At 33.6% G+C, this 15,531-nt stretch overlaps 1 protein-coding gene across 8 annotated transcripts in view; it reads left to right on the top strand.

Moving 5' to 3' along the window:
• LOC120418920 (dystrobrevin beta) overlaps positions 1 to 15,531 on the top strand; it is a 66,046-nt gene that overhangs the window by 43,497 nt on the left and 7,018 nt on the right. For 5 of the 8 annotated variants that reach the window (XM_039581480.2, XM_039581454.2, XM_039581461.2 and 2 more), the window contains 7 exons: positions 4,536 to 4,684; positions 4,756 to 5,055; positions 5,123 to 5,774; positions 9,890 to 10,028; positions 10,095 to 10,458; positions 10,521 to 10,703; positions 15,053 to 15,175. In XM_039581480.2, coding sequence (XP_039437414.1) covers positions 4,564 to 4,684; positions 4,756 to 5,055; positions 5,123 to 5,774; positions 9,890 to 10,028; positions 10,095 to 10,458; positions 10,521 to 10,703; positions 15,053 to 15,175 — 1,882 coding nt within the window. In that variant the 5' untranslated portion in view covers positions 4,536 to 4,563. The remainder of the gene's footprint in view (positions 1 to 4,535; positions 4,685 to 4,755; positions 5,056 to 5,122; positions 5,775 to 9,889; positions 10,029 to 10,094; positions 10,459 to 10,520; positions 10,704 to 15,052; positions 15,176 to 15,531) is intronic. The other 3 variants (XM_039581495.2, XM_039581487.2, XM_039581503.2) reach the window with 1 other exon arrangement.

Genomic DNA, 15,531 nt, shown 5'->3' with positions numbered 1-15,531 from the left:
TGAAAAGATCATAAAATTTAACAAAAGCTTCATTTTTAACATTCCAAAGCTAACCAATAGTTCCCGAGATATCGTCAGTTGGAACTTGCAGGTTAATTATGTGACACTTAGAAAAACTCATTTTATCGATTCGAATTCTTTGTGAAGCTGTATCTCAGAAACTAATTCTCTAATTTTCAAAGTCACAGGGAGAAAATTGTAGGAAATTTGCTCAGCATTTCATAAGTATTATTTTCTTTTCATTTCATTTAAGAAGTATTTTTAAAAACGAAAAGAAATCGACAATATATACAAAAAAGCGACTTCAGAGCGGTACACTTTTCGATTGCCAATTCAATTCGGTTTTGTTCCAACATTTTCAAAAAATACTACTGTTTCAAAAAATCATGTCTCTGGATCATGCACTATGCATCTTTTTAAGTCCTAGAAAACATATCCAAAATTTTGCTTAAATCAAAATTGGACGGTGATTTTGCGGATTGCAGACTGGATTTCGCCATGTGATGTGATGATTGTATAAGCCCGAGTTGCCTAGGAATTTGGGATGTCACCTTTTTGTGATAAAAATTTAAATAAAAAAATCGGAAATTTGTTTTTCCATGTGACTTTCTTCCGATAAGTCCTAATTATAACCTACAACTTTGCCGAAGACACCAAATCGATCAGAAAATTCCTTCTCAATATACAGAAATTCATACAAACCTATTTTCATCACCAGCCCCCAAAATTGTATGGAGACTTCTATGGACAAAATAATGATGAAAAATTACTTTTTTTAACATAGGGAATACATCCAAATAAAAAAAAAAACAAAGAAAAGTTGATTTGCGAAAATGGAAAGAACAAAATTGTTAGAAGATTCGGCTGCTATCGTTTGGGAAATGCCATCCTTTGATCATTCTTAGACGTCTATAAATAGAAACTTATATCAACTTATATCAAGTCTTATATCTGGATATCAAAGCAGATTCCAGCTACTTTTTTTGTGTTCCGCTTCTCCCAGACAAATGAACCGTAAATCTTGCCGCGACACGAAGCGCATCAGCTGATCTAAAACCCCGTTCGATGGGTTGTGCGTTATTCGTGAAAATGCGATAAATTAGCCCACGACCGGCGCGGCGCCGTTAAAATTTAATACCGTCGTCACGCCAGATGCGGCAACATCGCCGTGTTCTCAATCCATAACAATTAAGGAGACGACGAAATGGGTACTTGTCTTTTCTGGAGGTGCGCTTCAATGAACTTTTTGTCAAAGTTGGTCGAGTTGGTTGAGGTATAGGGTGAGGTCGATGATTGTAATTTATGGCCCTTTATCGCTTCCGATTCAGACAGTTCGATGGTTTGACACAGACAGAATTTGAATTTGGGAATCTACCTACGTGATAAACCTTTGAAGAAGGAGTCTCGTTTAGTCTCTTGGATTTGCTCCTACGAAGATTTTTAAAGTATTTTTTTGCAATTCCGTCGTGAAACTACTTACTTTTCCTGTCATTCTTGAACGACGAAATAGCCTACTTTTCTGTACCAAAAATAACAGAATCGAATAGCAACACTTTTCAAAATAAATGCTGAAAAGTTCTACTTTTCAGCACTGAAATGGGTGCTGAAAAGTTGAACTTTTCAGCACTTGTTTCGAAAAGTAACACTTTTGAACATTTTTTTTATTTAAACGATTTATTGACAAAATACATGAAAATTTGACTTAAAATTTCACTCAATGGGTGTTTTTCGAAATTGCAAAAAATGTTGTATGGAACTCGTTGCAAAACTTGATTTTTTCAGCACTCTTCGTATTTATCCAACTCGGTGAACCTCGTTGGATAAATGTACGACTCGTGCTGAAAAAATCCACTTTTTGCAACTTGTTGCATAAACTACTATTTTAGTTTTATTAACTGATTTATTTGCTCAGGTGATAAATTTGAAAATGTCAAAATTTTAGGAAGTTAATAAAAAATTGTTTAAAACTTTTTACATTGTCAAATATTTAAAAAAATCTTAGGATTGTTCAAGCAAAAAAAAGATAAATCATATGACATCACAGAAGCTGCACGACCTTCGCACGTGTGTTTCACAAATGGCAGTGATTTATTTGGTTGGTAAACACAGTCTCATCTGTTCTTTGCTCAGGTCAAACGGAATGACGACCGGCGTGATCTCATCGATTATGTTGACGCATTGGCGGGTGAACCGGTAGAAACTCAATATCATGTAGTTCAGAAATGTATTTGTTCTGAATTGATCAGATCCAAGAAAAATTCAACACTTTCCTGATCTTAAATATATACTTTTTTTTTGTCAAAATTAAATTTTCCATTTTTCAGTTATTAAATTTCCAATATTTTTAAATGTATTTTTTGTAATAAAGTATTATTGCGGATTTCAGAGATTTTTAGACAATCGTGCAATTTGTGGAAATGCTCTCCAACAAAGTGCACACCTCAAACTACAGCAGAAAAAAAAACTATCCAAGACACACACCCTAGTTTGAAACTGTTCTTAAGTGTTCGAAAGCATCAAAGCTCAGTAGAGACACGCACCATTATATGCGAGCGGGGGGAGAAGGGGTAAGATTTCAAGTGTGCAAATATTTGGTGTGCAGATATTATTTGCAAGGGTGGAGAATTTGGTGCAAAGTTTGCAATAATTAGAATAAAACATTTTTGAGTGATACTTCAGCAAATTTCATATGTCCCAACCTACGCACTTCTACTGTCAGATTATTGAATTATGATCTAATTTGACACACAATAATTCTATTTAGAACTCGCCATAGACGTATACAATGAACACAATGTTGCCAAAGCAAGCGCCCTTTAATTAAGAGTGGATCTCGAATTATTATCGAAGATTTATGAGCCGACCAACTCAACAGTCCACACGCATGGGATGGAAAACATTCCCAAAGGGGTCAAAACAGTATCTGTTAAAATTGGTCCAGCAACACTTTTTTAATTTTTGAAATTACACTTGTGGTAATAAAAACAATTAAAAACAAATTTAAAGTATGCAACTAAAACTTAAAAAAAATCTAATATAAAGAAATGAAATTAATAAAAAGAACATCAAATTAGTGCTGTTAACAATATCCCACAAATCACATTCATTAACATTGGCTGGTCGTAGTCGATTAGCGCCAGTTGCTAATAAAAAGTGACGGAAGACATCATCCATCATTGTGGCGGTGGCGGTTGGTGGGCCATTCTTTTGATTGACAAATGGTGCTGCTTCCACAGTGTGACTAATTAGCAATTCTCGGTGAATTATCAAATCGGCATGAATTGTGTATATAGATCAATTTAAAATCAAGTGAAATATTTGGAAACAACCAGATTATTTTTTTGTTTCAGTTGGTTTCTTTAAAACAAAAAATATATAATATTTAAACATCAAGCTGAATTTTGAAAATAAAAAAAGAGTATGAGCAATTCTCTGAGATTTCGGTCGTTCGATTTTTTTGTATTTTTTAATCCGGTTGAATTTTTTTGGTGCATTCGGTATGCCCAATGAAGCCATTTTGCATCATTAGTTTGTCCATATAATTTTCCATACAAATTTGGCAGCTGTGCAAACAAAAATGATTTATGAAAATTCAATAATCTCTATCTTTTGAAGGAATTTTCTGATCGATTTAATGTCATCGACAAAGTTGTAGATATGGATAAGGACACTGAAAAAACATTATACACGATAAAAACAAATTGGTGATTTTTAATTTCACTTTTTGTCACTAAAACTTAATTTGCCAAAAAACACTATTTTTATTTATTTTTTTAATTTTCTGATATGTTTTAGGGTATATAAAATGCAAACTTTTCAGAAATATCCAGAATGTGCAAAAAATCTTTGACCGAGTTATGATTTTTTTAAACAATACTGATTTTTTTCAAAAAATCGTTATAATGGTCGCAAAAAAAAATTAGTGAAATTTTCATAGAGTGCACCGTTTTCAAGTTATAGCCTTTTTGGGCAACTTTTTTGAAAATAATTGTTAAATTTTTTTAATTTGAAAAAAAAAACCTTTGAAAAAAAATCCTTTAAGCCTTAAAATGATTTTCAATGCTTCTTGTCTTGATTTTAAAAAGTTTTGAGAGTTTATTTTGAGCCTGAAACATGAAAATAAAATCATATTTTTTATTAAAATTTAATTTTAATAGTTTGAGTAAAAATAACTGAAGTTTTCAAAACAGTTACAGTTTTTAGAATAAGCCAACAATTTTTTGAAAAATGTAGCAAACAGCATCAACAAAAAGCTATATCCAAATAAATCATATTCAATCATATTATTACCATTAGTCTCTCTCTAGCCTCTCCTCAAATATTTCCTTGAAAGTAGTCTATGATAGTTATTCAGTCAGGATTAAAATATTCATTGTAAATATGTAGTCACATCCTTCTAATAAATTGGAACCTGTTGTAAAGCAAAACCAAATTATTTTTTTCATTCCATCCGAAAGTGAGGCAACCAAAACAAAAACAAAAAGAATTTTCATGACTAACACATATTTTTCATTTCTGTTCAACTTTGATTTCAGCCCCCCTCCGCCTGCTCCACACTCGGACATGGAGATGGAGCCGCGGGTGGCGATCCTGCAGGACCTCAAGATCCAGTCGTTCGACACGATCCGGTTCGCGTCGTACCGGACGGCCTGCAAGCTGCGCTACGTCCAAAAGTCCACCAACTGTAAGACACTGTTACACTGGACGAAATTCATTGGTTGATTTTATGCTTTAAACGGCTTGTTTTCTTTCCAGTGCACCTGGTGGACATCTGGAACGTGATCGAGGCGTTCCGCGAGAATGGCCTCAACACGCTGGAACCGCAGAACGAGGTCAGCGTGAGCCGGCTCGAGACGCTCGTTTCGTCGCTCTACCACAACCTGAACAAACGTCTTCCCCCCACGCAGCAGGTGCCGGTCGATTCCAAGGCCAGCCTGCTGCTCAACTGGCTGCTGGCGGCCTACTCCGGGGACAACTCGGGCAAGATTCGGGTGTTTTCGATCAAGGTCGCGCTCGCCATCATGTGCGCCGGCAAGATGGTGGACAAACTGCGCTGTACGGACACGCTTGCTTTGATCGTTGAATGTCGGTTCTTAATTCATACCAACTCTCTTTCTTGCAGATGTTTTCTCACAAATTTCGGACGGTGCCGGCCAGCTGATCCACTGGAAGCTCGGAGATTTCCTCCGGGAGGTGCTGGCCCTTCCGGCGGCCGTTTTCGAATCGCCCACATTCCACTACCAGGAAGCGCTCGAGAGTGAAATCTTCCCCGTGGAGAACAAAATCACCGTCAACGACTTCATGGCGGCGCTCATGTCCGAACCCGGCCCGTCCTGTCTCGTGTGGCTGTCCCTGCTGCACCGGTTGGCCACCGTCGAAACCGTGGTCCATCCCACGATCTGTTCCGTCTGTCTGCGGGAAAACTTCACCGGCTTCCGGTACCGGTGCCAGCGATGTCACGCGTACCAACTCTGTCAGGACTGCTTCTGGCAGGGCCGCGTTTCGCTGAACCACCAAAACGACCACGAGGTCAAGGAGTACTCGAGCTACAAGAGCCCCAGCAAGCAGATCGGTCACTCGCTGCGGAAAAGCTTCCGGTGTGTGCCGGAGAAGCCAAATCAGGTGCTGCCGCGGTTTCCCGAGCAGCCGGAGAAAACGCTGAACCTGTCCCACATCGTGCCGCCGTCGCCGCTGCCCTCGCACAACGGGTTCAACGACGGGGGTGGGGCCATGATTCCGGGCATGTACGACCGGAGTAGCACGCTGGATTCGAGGTAGGTGCCTTTGCAAGTGATATCGATATCTGGGATTCGTGTTTTCCGTGTTAACCCTCTAAAGCCCAAATTTGTTTTTGGAAAAAAAAATCCTGTGTTCAGGAGGTCATTTTGAGCAACTTTTGTTGTTTGATCTTCTTTACATCTCATGTGTAATGTTTTTCTTGTTTTTTTTGTATTTGAATTTGCTTTTATCTTGTTCGGTTTAAGTTTGTTTCTGACAGTATTTTACTTACTTACCTTTTGCCTTTTAAGTTTTTTTTATATTTTAACAATCAATTTTTTAATTGTTTGCTTTTTTACATTTTCTGCTACAGAGCAATTCCAGCTCAAATCAGGAATTTTTCTAGGACTTTTGTACCCAACCCTCTTCGATTTCAATGAAACATGTTAATAGACATGTTATTTTTGTGTATATGGAGCCAATTGTACTCGAAAATGACATTTGAGATTGGCGTAAGCTGTTTACATATTTTTTTGTATTTTTTAAATTAACAAATTACTTTATCTCGAAGCCGTTGCATCGTATCAAAAAGTGGTCAAAGACAAACTTGTAGGAAATTTGACGGGCTTTCTGAAAAAATACACTGAAAAAAAATACACGACACTTCTACTATATTTTTAAATTTTTATGTTTAAAAGTTAAAGTTTAAGAGAAAATACACAGAAAAAAATATGGTAATATTCATCAAGAAATGGTGACAGATTTTGTGGCTAAAAAAATTATGAATTTTACCCCAGAAAATGATGAATTTTCATCAGTTTTTGATGAATATTCATCAGGTTCACATTTTTACACATTTTTTATGTAATATTACTCAAAAAAGAGGTAATATTCAACCTACCAAATTTTCAACATTCCAAAATTCAACTTTTTTTTCTGTGTAGCCTAATATGTTACAAAGAGACACACGAAAAATGCAGGATGTCTCTCCCTAAAAAAATGCAAAAAATCATTTACTAAAACTGGTTTTGAAAAATGGTCTAAACGTCAAAATAAAAAAAATAAAAACCAAAACTGGGAATCGATTCTCCAGACAATTTTACATAAAAGTCTCCATATTGACCATTGTGCTATGTCCAATCCTTGTCAAGATACAGCAGTTTGGGCTTACGGATACACAGAAAAAAAAATGATGGTAATATTCATCATGAAATGGTGACAGATTTTGTGGCTGATGAATGATGAATTTTACCCCAGAAAATGATGAATATTCATCAGGTTCACATTTTTACACATTTTTTTATGTAATATTACTCAAAAAAAGAGGTTATATTCAAGCTACCAAATTTTCAACATTCCAAAATTCAACTTTTTTTCTGTGTATAAGCTAATTGCATTGCTGATAACTGACAACAGAATATTTTTTTCAGTGTAGTTCAGTGGATGGTAGTAACCTGCATAGTAAATTAGCTTACATCAACAATAAAACGAGTTATTTTGAAAAGTGGTCAAACACAATCTTATGGGAAATTGGACGAGCTTTCCGGTAAAAATATTTACGAGATTGAACAATCAAGTCTGTCATATCGAAACTGTCAAAAACCACAAAAAAAACTATTTTTTCAACGTTTTTATTTTGATAGCCGTTGTAACTTCACAAGGAATAGACTTAGGACTATGGTCAATATGGAGACTTTATGTAAAATTTTCTGGAGAATCGATTCCCGTATTTGATTTTTGAAAATTTTGACGTTTAGAGCACTTTAAAATAAAAAACAGTTTCAGTAAATGATTTTTGCATTTTTTTTTTTTTTTTTTTTTTTTGGTGGGTTGCTCCATCCTGCATTTTTGTGAGTCTTTTTCTAACATCTAGGTCATTTCCTCAAAAATGTTGAACGGAAAAAAATCGAGGGCTCACCTTCAAATTTGACTTTTAAACTTAAAAATCAAAAAATCTCATAAAAATGGAGTGTTTTTTTCTTTCAGTGTATTTTTTTCGGAAAGCCCTTAAAATTTCCTACAAGTTTATCTTTAGTTTTTAGTTTTTAGTTTTTAGTTTTTAGTTTTTAGTTTTTAGTTTTTAGTTTTTAGTTTTTAGTTTTTAGTTTTTAGTTTTTAGTTTTTAGTTTTTAGTTTTTAGTTTTTAGTTTTTAGTTTTTAGTTTATAGTTTATAGTTTATAGTTTTTAGTTTTTAGTTTATAGTTTATAGTTTTTAGTTTTTAGTTTTTAGTTTTTAGTTTTTAGTTTTTAGTTTTTAGTTTTTAGTTTTTAGTTTTTAGTTTTTAGTTTTTAGTTTTTAGTTTTTAGTTTTTAGTTTTTAGTTTTTAGTTTTTATTTTTTAGTTTTTAGTTTTTAGTTTTTAGTTTTTAGTTTTTAGTTTTTAGTTTTTAGTTTTTAGTTTTTAGTTTTTAGTTTTTAGTTTTTAGTTTTTAGTTTTTAGTTTATAGTTTTTAGTTTTTAGTTTTTAGTTTTTAGTTTTTAGTTTTTAGTTTTTAGTTTTTAGTTTTTAGTTTTTAGTTTTTAGTTTTTAGTTTTTAGTTTTTAGTTTTTAGTTTTTAGTTTTTAGTTTTTAGTTTTTAGTTTTTAGTTTTTAGTTTTTAGTTTTTAGTTTTTAGTTTTTAGTTTTTAGTTTTTAGTTTTTAGTTTTTAGTTTTTAGTTTTTAGTTTTTGGTTTTTAGTTTTTAGTTTTTAGTTTTTAGTTTTTAGTTTTTAGTTTTTAGTTTTTAGTTTTTAGTTTTTAGTTTTTAGTTTTTAGTTTTTAGTTTTTAGTTTTTAGTTTTTAGTTTTTAGTTTTTAGTTTTTAGTTTTTAGTTTTTAGTTTTTAGTTTTTAGTTTTTAGTTTTTAGTTTTTAGTTTTTAGTTTTTAGTTTTTAGTTTTTAGTTTTTAGTTTTTAGTTTTTAGTTTTTAGTTTTTAGTTTTTAGTTTTTAGTTTTTAGTTTTTAGTTTTTAGTTTTTAGTTTTTAGTTTTTAGTTTTTAGTTTTTAGTTTTTAGTTTTTAGTTTTTAGTTTTTAGTTTTTAGTTTTTAGTTTTTTAGTTTTTAGTTTTTAGTTTTTAGTTTTTAGTTTTTAGTTTTTAGTTTTTAGTTTTTAGTTTTTAGTTTTTAGTTTTTAGTTTTTAGTTTTTAGTTTTTAGTTTTTAGTTTTTAGTTTTTAGTTTTTAGTTTTTAGTTTTTAGTTTTTAGTTTTTAGTTTTTAGTTTTTAGTTTTTAGTTTTTAGTTTTTAGTTTTTAGTTTTTAGTTTTTAGTTTTTAGTTTTTAGTTTTTAGTTTTAAGTTTTAAGTTTTTAGTTTTTAGTTTTTAGTTTTTAGTTTTTAGTTTTTAGTTTTTAGTTTTTAGTTTTTAGTTTTTAGTTTTTAGTTTTTAGTTTTTAGTTTTTAGTTTTTAGTTTTTAGTTTGTAGTTTTTAGTTTGTAGTTTTTAGTTTTTAGTTTTTAGTTTTAAGTTCTAAGGTTTTAAGTTTTAAGTTTTTAGTTTTTAGTTTTTAGTTTTTAGTTTTTAGTTTTTAGTATTTAGTTTTTAGTTTTTAGTTTTTAGTTTTTAGTTTTTAGTTTTTAGTTTTTAGTTTTTAGTTTTTAGTTTTTAGTTTTTAGTTTTTAGTTTTTAGTTTTTAGTTTTTAGTTTTTAGTTTTTAGTTTTTAGTTTTTAGTTTTTAGTTTTTAGTTTTTAGTTTTTAGTTTTTAGTTTTTAGTTTTTAGTTTTTAGTTTTTAGTTTTTAGTTTTTAGTTTTTAGTTTTTAGTTTTTAGTTTTTAGTTTTTAGTTTTTAGTTTTTAGTTTTTAGTTTTTAGTTTTTAGTTTTTAGTTTTTAGTTTTTAGTTTTTAGTTTTTAGTTTTTAGTTTTTAGTTTTTAGTTTTTAGTTTTTAGTTTTTAGTTTTTAGTTTTTAGTTTTTAGTTTTTAGTTTTTAGTTTTTAGTTTTTAATTGTTCTCTTCTTTTTTTGTTTTTTTTTGCTACGAATTAATTTTTGTTTTGTTTGTTTCAATTTTCAGTTTAAATTTTTTTGGTTTTAATTTTTGTTTTTTGATTTTTTTCAACTAATTTGATTTTAAGACAAATGGAAAAAAAATGAGGGAAAACAACCAATTTTGCTGAATATGATCATTCTGCTGACCAATGGGTTTTTTTTCGAATAAGAAAGATTTTTACAGAAAAATTGCTTTGTCCATTCGCAGGGCAACCGGCCTGTCGCTGGACAGCAACGGAACGTCGGTGACGCGGGGTGGTGGTGGTGGCGGTGGCGCCAACTCGAACGACGAGGAACACAGACTGATTGCCCGGTACGCGGCGCGACTTGCCCAGGAAAGCCGGACGGTAATATTGAAGTGACCATTTCTTAGAAATAAAGTATTTTACATGAGTTTTTGTTTGCATAAACAGCCCGGCGGTTCCGCCCCCGACCCGGTCCAGATCGGGCTGGACAGTTCGCGGGCGCAGCGGGAGCTGATCATGCAGCTAGAGTCCAAAAACAAGGAAATCATGCGGGAAATCCAGAAGCTGCGCCGCCAGCAGGAAGCCGAACAGGTCGCGCCCGAAAGTCCCGCCCTGATGACCGAGCTGCGCGCCCTGCGGCAGCGCAAGGGCGAACTCGAGGGCCACCTGGGTGCCCTGCAGGACTCGCGCCGCCAGCTGATGGGCCAGCTCGAGGGTCTGATGCGGATGCTGAAGAATCACCAAACGCAGAGCCCCCGCTCGACGCCCAACTCTAGTCCGCGGTCGGGCAAAAGCCCACCACTACCGCAAGGTACTTTTTCCTTAAGAGAGAATCTAGAGATGTCCTCCCTAAACCATCGTCCATCGTTTTAGGTCCCCAAATGCCGAGCCAATCGCGCGGACCAATGCAACAGAACGTGCCAGTCCACCTGCAGCAGAGTCTTCTCCAGCAGCAACAACTGCAGCAGCAGCAGCAGCAGCAAATGATGCTCAACAACCACCAGGATCCGGGAGGTATGGGACATCACCAGATCGGATGGATGCCCAACGGGAACAGTAAGTAGAGTCCGCTGTAAATTTACCTCAAACAGCTCCTAAACGTGTTTTAGATATATTAGTCACTAGCTAGACTCTTGTCATCGTCGTTATTCAGGCTTCCGCTACCGATGTAAACGATACCTATGTATCCTACCTATCATCCAACAAACCCCCTGGACCACGTTACCATTCCGAATCGATGAGCGCTTGGCCTACAAAGCAAACGCTTCTTTTCTTTTTTGCGTGTATTCGCTTGACATCATCATCCCAGAAACATTCATTTGAAGTTCTGTTTATGTTCACGGTTTGGGGACTATCACAAATATATTTTTAAGGTGAAACTGGACGTCGGCCATCGAAAAACTACTATGCGACTTGAATCAATTTTTGAACTCGACATTTTTTTTGCTTACGGCTTTAGTCTGTCAAACAGATAAAACTTTCTAAGATACGGCATTTTGTATTAAAACTGCATTCAGTCGGGAAGGACGTATTTTCGCGTATAAATTCCAAAAAGAAACCCTCAAAAAATTCAAAAAAAAACCTCAAAAAATCCCGAAAAGAAACACCCTCAGAAAATCCCAAAAAGTACGGCGTAGGAGTAAACCTTGGACCACCCAAAACTGTTCTGGATTTAATTTGTTATTTAGCAACTCTCTTTCACCATGATTCAATCCTCCCACAGCAAATTAATCTTTTGGGTTTTTTAAAGATCCATCAGCCAAATTTAAACAGTCTCTTCAGCAGCATCCGATTGCTTGTCACGAGCATAAAATCTTAACATTGAAAAATATCATGCCAATGGTCGCAACGCTTGCTTAGGGCGTATCCTAGACCTTATACCTTCCTAATAAAAAACTTCAAACTCAAAACGAAACTTATTTGTGGACACCGTGGAGATTTTTCCTTATCCCTTTAAAATAAAAGTGAAGCATCAACACTTCTCATCTTCCAAATCCCTTTCCGAATACACTCCACCGCGGTGCGCTGTCATGGTAGTAGAAATATTGATTCTATTCCCAATTATCAATTTTAAAAGCAACTTGGGCTCAGACAATCATCACATGACATGGCGAAATCCAGACTGCAATCCGCCAAAATTACCGTCTTCTAGAGAAGCTTTAGTTTTGCCATGCAAGCCTCCATACAATTGTGAAAATCTGTATCTTGAGAGGGGATTTGCTGAACGATTTGAAGTCTTTGGCAAAGCTGGAGGCTAAAAAAAAAAAATTACATTACACATTTTTTGAAAAACAAAAAAAAAAGAAAATAACTTTTCACATTTAATCAAAATGGGCACCGTTTACAAGTTACATGCATTTCAGATAGTATTTTTTCGAAAAATCATAAATTTTCAACCAATTCAAAATATTTTATGAAGGAAAATCACCGTGCACATATATTTGTTAAAAGCCGTTGTTGATTGGACTGCTATTATAATATTATTGTTTTCTCAAAGGTCAAATTTTGTGAAAAATTTGTTAGTTAGTTTTTTTTATTTGAAGATATCTCTTTTTTGGGACATTTTTTTAAACCAATAGATTATTTTTCTAATTTCATAGTTCAGACCTATTTATTGAATTTTTGAAATATTTTTATTGAAAAGATTATAAATTTTCACAAAAGTGTCACTTTTTAACATTGAAAATCGGACCAGTTGTTTTCGAGATATCGTCAGGTTAAAATTACAGGCTAATTAGGTAATACTTAGAAAAACTCATTTTCATCGATTCGAATTCTTTGTGAGGCTGTGAGGCACAAAACAAAAGTATTTTAAAATACATTTTACACAAGTTCAGTTGTTTTGCAATCCTTAGTTTTCAAAAAATGTAAGATTTGACGAAAACAAAAATTTTGCGAAAAAAAATTTTGCGGTACATCGAAAATTTTCAAAAATTCAAAAGATTTTTAAATAAGCCCAAACATGTTCAAAATGAGCTTAGAAAAAAAATTGCCTCCAAATTTTTCGGGCCGATTTTGAATTTTTCAAATTTTTGACAAAAACTTTTCAAAATAATTATACCAGCCTAATTGCCCGATTTTTTAAGTCTCAGAGAGAAAATTGCAGGATTTTTTTTCTAGCTTTTCAAACAAATTTTTTAGGGGTGCTTTTCTCTCAAGAAGTATTTTTAAATTCACAAAAAACTTAAAGCATTGCAAAATGAAATATAACTTGAAAACGGTACATTTTGTTAAAAAAAATTGTTTGTCGATTGCAAATTGAATTTTGCTTCAAAAGATAATTTTTTATCATTTTTTGCTCCAAGTTTTCGATATTTTCGAAAAAAACACGACTTTACGAAAAATCATATTTCCTAATCCAGAAGACTATAGCTATAGCACTATACTGCCGTTCTACGCATAATTGTCCCATGTTCAAAAAAGGGCATCTGAGAAAAACGCGATTGAAATTTTTCGATCGATTTCTGTGTTTCTACGCATAATTGTCCCGTGGGTTCCAATTCGCCGTATATGTCCCTTATCACCCCGATTAACATTGTTTCACCCTTATTTGTAATCCTCTTGCTATACAACATGTAAACAAGATACAATGCCTAGTAAAACTAATGATTTCGTGATAGAAAATACTTGGTGGGACATTTATGCGTAGAAGTTCAACGATGGGACAAACAGACTTGGTGTTGTTTTCAATGATTTTCCGAACAAAGTACTAAATTTTATGTGTTTTTCTGAAAGTATACATCAAACTAAACTTAAAAATGATAAAAAGTCAGAATCGTCAAAAAATGACATGGGACAATTATGCGTAGAACGGCAGTATAGCTCAGAAGATTTTTTTAGGTCCTCTAAAACGTATCATAAAATTTATAAAATAAATCGTTTTTTGGGATATTTAAATTTGAGTGATAAAATTTTCCGAAAAGTCTTAATCACAACCTACAACTTTGCCAAAGACACCAAATCGATCAGAAAAACCCTTCTCAAGATACAGAATTTCATACATTTACATACCCATTTTGTATGTCCAGCACCCAAAATTGTATAAAAACTTGTATGGAATAAAAAATTGGCATCATTATTTTATTCCTTCTTTTGACATGCATGGGCAAAGTTTCATCCAAATTAAAAAAAAAAAAACAAAGAAAAAAAATTGCATAGCTAAAAATTTCAGCTACAGGTCAAACCTTCAAAGTTTTTTAAGACAAATTTGTAGAAAATTTCCTGAACTCTACGAAAAAAAATTTTTTTTGGCTTGACCAACCATAAACACTACACTCAAACCCCGATGGTTTGACACCAACTGTTGTCAAACGAACGGGGTCACTTTTTAGTTTGACACCCCTTTTACACGGAGTTCACACACACTACCAAACGTTTGTTTTGATAGTGTGCGTGAGCGCCGTATAAAAAGTGACAGTTCGTCACTTTTTAGTTTGACTTTGACCAACCAACGGGGTACAAACTAAAAAAGTGTCAAACGAAAAAGTGACCAACCACCGGGGGTTGAGTGTATTTATAAACCGAAAAATTGTTTTTTTTCGGCAATATTAAATTTAAGGTGGAAATTTTAAGCCACACTGTCAAATATTTTCAGCCATAGCTGGGTCATAGCTCTTGATTGTAATTTTTAATATTTTAAAACACACAAAAAAAATGTTTAAGGTTTAATATTTTTACGTAAACCGTTTTATTTGTGTCAATGATCTTTTGAAGACCTTGAAAATCGTACAATAAGTTTCTGAAAAAAACTCCTAAAACTGAGAATAAAAATTATCCAACCCTACAGTTTTATCTCTGTCCGAATTCAATATTTAAGATTGAAGCCTTTGTTATAAAATCTGAATTTTATTCTTTTTAAAAATTTTAGACTGATTTTGACATTTCAAATATTTTGAACAATAAAAATAATAATAATGGTTCCTATTTCTACCCACTCCGTCAGTGAATGCACACGAAATTGAAACGAACGAAACCGAGCTCGGCACTCTAGCAGCCACCCGACACGATGGCAGATGCTATCTCTTTCTTTCGCTCTCGAATTCCTCTCTTTTTTTTTGCTCTTGCGCTGCTGTGTGGCGAGAGCAGTCATTTGAATGATGATGATTATGATCGCAGTTTCGGTAAAATATCAAACGAATGTGCTCTGCGCGAATGCACGTTTTTCTGGGTGAGACTGTGTGAGTGACGTTGCGATCATTCATTCGTGTCCCAAATTTCACCTTATTTGCAATGATTTTAAATTCAATTTTCATTTATGAAATTTATACGGTTTTTTTTTGTAAAATATTGATACTTATTCAAAATTATGTCTTTTTGAAATTTAAGCAAATTATAAAATTTTAACAAAATTTAAAAAAAACTAAAATTAAAAGCAATTTAACTCAAAACTAAAACCACCTCCACAGATGCTGCCAGCGCCAGTGGGATGGCGGCGAGGGGCGGCCCGGGGGGTGGCCGGAACGATTTGCACTACGCCGCCGATTCCGTGTCGTCGGCCATGTCGTCGCTGGTGCGCGAACTAAACTCAGGTTAGCTAGTGTTCCGCGGAGTGGCGCCCACGGACCAATTACACACAGAGCTCTCGAATCTCTTTCCACCGTTCTGTGTCTGTTGTTTGTCCCGAGTCGAAACTTGTTTTTTACAGTTTTATTTTCTATTTTGTTAGAAAACTTGAAATTTCAATATTCTGCACTTTTTGCAAATTTCTCTTTCACAACATTGACAAAATTGAAGTCGCTTTCAGAAAAATTAAATATTTTCGATCTATGTTAGCCAATTTTGACTCTGCACCATTTTATAATTTCGTAACTATTTTTCGATGTCTTTTTTCTGCTTTAAACTGTCTATGTCACTTTGTCATTCATTAGAAAAAAGTAGTATGTGT

Source organism: Culex pipiens, chromosome 3, assembly GCF_016801865.2.
Source record: "Culex pipiens pallens isolate TS chromosome 3, TS_CPP_V2, whole genome shotgun sequence".
NCBI lineage: Eukaryota > Metazoa > Arthropoda > Insecta > Diptera > Culicidae > Culex > Culex pipiens.
Note: the sequence above shows the minus strand (reverse complement) of the source record. Positions and strands in the feature narration are given on the sequence as shown.